At 36.9% G+C, this 5,680-nt stretch overlaps 1 protein-coding gene across 1 annotated transcript in view; it reads right to left on the minus strand.

Moving 5' to 3' along the window:
- The window catches only part of LOC113230270 (E3 ubiquitin-protein ligase RNF4-like), a 2,585-nt gene extending 1,884 nt beyond the window's left edge, over nucleotides 1-701 (minus strand). Inside the window, exon 1 of the mRNA XM_026464122.1 lies at nucleotides 368-701. Coding sequence (XP_026319907.1) covers nucleotides 368-565 — 198 coding nt within the window. The 5' untranslated portion in view covers nucleotides 566-701. The remainder of the gene's footprint in view (nucleotides 1-367) is intronic.
- Between the last annotated feature and the right edge of the window lie 4,979 nt (nucleotides 702-5,680).

The raw sequence follows: 5,680 nt of genomic DNA on the forward strand, positions 1-5,680 counted from the left end.
CTAAACCACCTCTAAAAAAACCGAGTTAAAAATTTATATTGGGAAACCATATTCCCCGGGTCTATAAACGCAACACTTGGTGTGAATACTTTCAAAGGAAATAAATAAATAAAATTTGTTTTTGAAAATTACCCCCAAAAGTGGGAGTACTGGGTCTTTATATTAGAAATAATACATAGGTTTTTCGAAACTACCCTTCAATACAATCAGTAGGCTGTATTTAACAGCTGAGTATTATTTGACGCAGATGCTGTCGCGAGCAAATAGTAGCAGAAGATACCTTGCAAATTATAATGAAGTACTTAATAAACCTTCGGAGACAGAAACAATGGCGAATTAAAACCAGACAAGTAGTTAAAATATTTACCTCTTTCCGTGCAAGGTTCTTATTTAGGTTTCTTAGGTTTAAACTTCTTCTTTTCTGCACTATATTAGTTCTATTTCTTTGTGGTGAATCCCTAATCGAATCTTCCAATTCAATCACAACATTCGCTAGGGTGCAATGGTCAGCGAGCGTGAAAGAATCGTTCGTCAAATCAATTATATCAGTTGGGGCGCCTGCCATTTCCAACAATTATTTGGTACTCACAATTTTATTTTACTTCAATCTTCTCTTGTTTTTGTGTTAACTTTTGTAGCTTTTGTAAGGTTATTTCTCGTATTTTGTGCATAACGTATTCAGACTTTTTACATTTTTTGCCGGTGCTACCAGTATTTACAAATAAAATTTTGCAGGTCGTTCGCTTATCGACGGTTTGAGTAATTTTTATTTTCATCTATTTTACATTGATATATAAAAAAGACAATTTGGTGGTCACGCACGAGATTTAAAAAATCAGTAAAATGTTAAGCCAGGTAATTATGACAGCATTACCCAAGTTAGTATTTTCAGTATATTTTAATATTCTTAACAATATTCATATATTCATAAATGGCAATATTATAGTCATAACCAACCGTAGACACAACCATTTCCATAGAATTGTAGATGGCAGTATGCCAAATAGTGTAGGTTACTTATACATGAGGTAACTCGTTTGTACCACTCGCTTGGTTAGTTTGTTACAACACCTCATGTCATAAAAATGTCTCACCTTTTTTTTTTGAATGATATTTTGCAGTTGGCCGCTGATGGCCTTTACTGCGCCACCGGAGAAAAAGGGCGAGCTGAAGGCTCATAACCCCTAAAATAAACTTAAAGCTAAGTAGCGGGCCTGAGTGCGCCCAAGTGGGCACGGACCTCGGCTCAGGGCGCTACTGGAGACTTCCGCCAGAAGGGCGTGCTGTTGGAGAGAATCTACCAGTGTACGTGCTAAAATGAGGGGCTCTACGACCTCGCCGACGAGGACGGTTGGTGCGTGCGGGACGGGACTGACTAGCGATCTGGTTGGCCTTCAAAGTGGCGAGAGTGATAGGGTCGTCAGGGTCGTTGAGGACTTCCCTTGGCCGACGGGTCCTAGGTACGCGGTGGGGTTGTTCCCTGAGGGGGTCGTAAGAGGATGCAACCACCACGAGGGGGTTGGGGTGGTGAGGAGCAGAGTCGAAGTATTTCCTCGATGCCTGTTTCATGAATTGGGCTATTGTGGGGAGCCGTAAATCTATATGGAGGTTAGCGTTGCGTAGGTACCACGGGGCACCCGTCGCGTTGCGCATGAATCTATTTTGGAGAGCCTGCAGGCGGTATATTAGCGCGGGATTTGCCTGAGCGAATGCGACGCTGGCGTACGTCACATACCCACCTCATGTCATAGCCTCATGGCACAGCCTCACTCATGTCACACTGCTTCGAATTAAATAAATGCAACAATGCAATAGTTGCACTGCCTGCTTTCTAGCTGATTTTACATCATATGATCATACTGTGACGGTGTCACCTCCTTATACCGTCATCCCACCTTTTTGTATCGCCTCTATCCATTCGCATCGTATCGTTTTTTCTTCTTCTACTCATATTTAAATTTAAAATTGTTCTATTTTACCTCGCATTTTGATTTTGTTTGTTTCCATCGTCACTCTCTGCGCGACCGCGGTAGCGAACATACCGTTATTTATCTTTTTGAATCGTTTACTAGCTATATTTATACAGTTTACATTTTACAGATTGTATTTGTTAAAACCGATTAAATATCTATAAACTGGACTTTCAACGTTTGAATTGCTAAATTTATTAAATAAGATGTTGGAGGCTGCTAGGCTGCGGAGACTATTACTGCTATCCAGGCTACACACCATTACAATCCACCAGAACGCCTAAGAGAAGAACTTGTAAGAGGAATAGCAAGATGGAATAAAGCAAGAAAAATAATAGCGGAGGATTATTGTAATAGAAGGGAAGGTAGCTAATTTAAGAGAAATAATTTAAGAGAAATAGAGGTTCACTGAAGATCCGTGAGAAATTTAGATATGTGAATGATAAATAATGCTATATACATTGGATCGACTTCCGCTTTCAAACTACATTCACAAAACCTTTCGTACCCATATCATATTACATTCACGAAACTTTCGTATTCCCGCACATATACCAGCCTATCAGAATAGAGGAAAACCCTAACCACAGTTAAAGGGAGTTTCTCGTGAGGCCGCCCACTACGGTGTAAGGCTTAAATTTGTGTTGGTCACCACCCGCCAACATTGTGAAAGTAATGATATGATGCTCTATGTACAAGTGGTTCAATGCCCACTGGTCTGTACGCTGAGGTACAGCAGCACGTCAGAGACGTGTGAACCTTGTAAAGGTTTAAAAGGAAGTAATTAGGGGAATAAAATAGGAATATATTGTAATAGTGACCTAAGGCTTATTTAAAGAGTAAGACGGAATGAAACCGAAAAAGTATGATGGTGCTGAATATTTACAAAATTAGTTATGTTTTTTATTCCTCTTGGTTTTTTGTGGTAACTTTTTAAGATATTTTTCTGAGTTTGATCGTTCCATCCTATTAAGAAAAAATGACAAAAGAGTTTTATATGCAGTTCCGTTTGCAAACCTTTTGAATTATTTAAAAGAAGAAAATGTGAATAATAAATTTTGACATTATTACAAGAAAAATAAATTTGACAGTAAGTCAAAAATTTGAATAAATTTTGAAAAGAATTACGTCAAATATACCAAATATTTTACGAAATACTATAAATATTACAATGAGATGTTTTTATGTAATTATGTGGTTTGTAATGTTGAGGAGTAACAGTGACTTGTAGGGATACTCTCCCAAACAAGCTGTAAGTTAGTATCGTCTACGCTTGGAAAAACCGAAGGTTTAAACTCCAAGTTTCAACGACTTGTGAATCTACCCATGAATAGATATCGAGATACGAAGAAAGTGTACCGTAGGATTTTGTGGATAGTTTGGTGTTTGATAGGACTGTGCTTGTAGTGCTATTGGTACACCAACTCTGGGTTCAATTACATTTGTAACAAGCTGAATGTAACGGCAGTCGTCTCTTGTCTGAACTATGGTGTGTGTAGGCGATGTGCAGTGTGTAATGAATTATGTAACGTCACTTTTCACAATATTTCACTGTTGTTAAAAAAAATTCACTGTCTAGTTCTTCATTTATTGGTGTTCTTCATGGTTTCTTCTAAAATTAGTTCGGGCGCCAGTGTGGAGGTGCTGCTAGTGCTGGGGACGTTTTTGTGGATTGTAATGGTGTGTAGCCTGGATAGCAGTAATAGCCTCCGCAGCCTCGCAGCTCCAACATCTTATTTAGTAAATTTAGCAATTCAAACGTTGAAATTCCAGTTTACAGATATTTAATCGATTTATTTAATCGGTTTTAACAAATATAATCTTTAAAATATAAAGTGTATAAATATAGCTAGTAAACGATTCAAAAAGATAAATAATGGTATGTTCGCTACCGCGGTCGCGCAGAGAGTGACGATAGAAAGAAACAAAATCAGAATGCGTGGTAAAATGGACCAATTTTAAATTTAAATATGAGTAAAAGAAGAAAAAACGATACGATACGAATGGAGAAAGGCGATACAAAAAGGTTGGATGACGGTATAAGGAGGTCACACCGTCACAATACTACCTGTTGGTAAACCTTTTTGCTACCGAGTTTTGATTTAAGCTTTTTGAAGTGTTCCTTGTCACGACGACTTAAGAAAATATGCATTGTTTTTCTTCATCACGGCAACTTGAGTTGTTTTTATTTTTGTCGAGATTTCCTGGGATAAAAGACTTCTGTGTTTGCATTGGTTATGGGCAATGTTCTCACAATATTTCGACAAGTTTAGTTTACGTGTTTTTTATTAGGATTTTAGTGTTGTGTGATATTATAAATTTTAATTTTGTTCGGAAAATATAATTTTACGAAAGTGACGCAAAACATTTCTTATTCGAATAACATTGTTATTAGCAGCGGTTCAAGCATGGCTATTGAAAAACTGGAAAGTGTTTCTAATTATGGTACGTGGAAATTAAAATGAAATTATTATTGATAGACCATGGACTATGGAATTTAGCATTTGGTTCCGAAGAAGCGACTGCTGATTCTTCAAAAAATCAGAAAGCATACGCAAAAATTTGCTGGAATATACAACCCATTTGCTATCCACATGTAAGAAATGCAAAGACAGCTGCAGATGCGTGGAGAAACCTAAAGTCAGCCTATGTCGCATATGTGCATAAGTCGGAGACTTTTCTTAAAAAGAAAACTTTCGCAAATTAAATACGAAATCTACAATTCTATGGATCACTATTTAAGAAATAGTGTTTCCATTACTCAAGAACTAGCTGCAACAGCTGCAACGTCGATGACGAAAAATTAGCCGAATTGATGCTAATTGGGTTACCTGCTGAATTCGACTCTTTAATAATGGCCATGGAAGCCACTACATCGAAACTGGATTCAGATTTTGTTAAGTGCCAGCTAATTCAAAGTGAATTCAAGAGAAATTCTTCAAATTCAAATTTGGAACACAATGAGAAAAATTTTGTTGACAAGAAACAAGTTTGTTCCAATTTGTCACAACTGTCATCAGAAAGGTCACATTAAACCAAAGTGTCCCAAGCTGTAAAAGAAGAAGAACTCAAAGAAACCTGAGGCTTCGCCTTGAAATACAGGAAGTACCAATTCATCTAGATTATCTACTGAGACTGCTTTAAAAGTTAGTAACTGTGATCAACATCGTTGGATTATAGATTCAGGTTGTTCTAGTCATATGATTAATAGGAAAGACTGGATATTTTATTTAGTCTATTAATTATTCTCCTAAACCTCTAAAGAAATTACTACTGCCAACTATGATAAAATGTTTAGTGTCGGTGATTAAGATAGGTGACGTTAATTTGACTTTAGATAATAATATTAATAAAATTATTAAAGATACCTTATATGTGCCAAATGTAGTAGCCAATCTTTTGTCTGTTAGCAAAGTCGCAACTAAAGGCTATATATTAATATTTGATATTAATAAATGTCATATTTTCAGGAAGGACAATGTGTACGTGACCGGTTCCTGTGATTTGACAGCTACTAATGTGGACGGTATTTATAAAATTGATAATAAACGGGGACGTTATTCGGTATTTGCGAATGACCAAGAGCTTAGTATAAGCACTGAAGGTAAAGCTTTTATGTCCAAATCGAATTCTTTGGAATTATGGCATCGTCGCCTTGGACATTTAAGTTTAAGAGGTATGTTAACTCTTCGTGATCATTTAGCTCGCGG

This window comes from Hyposmocoma kahamanoa, unplaced genomic scaffold, assembly GCF_003589595.1.
Source record: "Hyposmocoma kahamanoa isolate Upper Pololo Valley unplaced genomic scaffold, ASM358959v1 63, whole genome shotgun sequence".
Classification (NCBI taxonomy): domain Eukaryota; kingdom Metazoa; phylum Arthropoda; class Insecta; order Lepidoptera; family Cosmopterigidae; genus Hyposmocoma; species Hyposmocoma kahamanoa.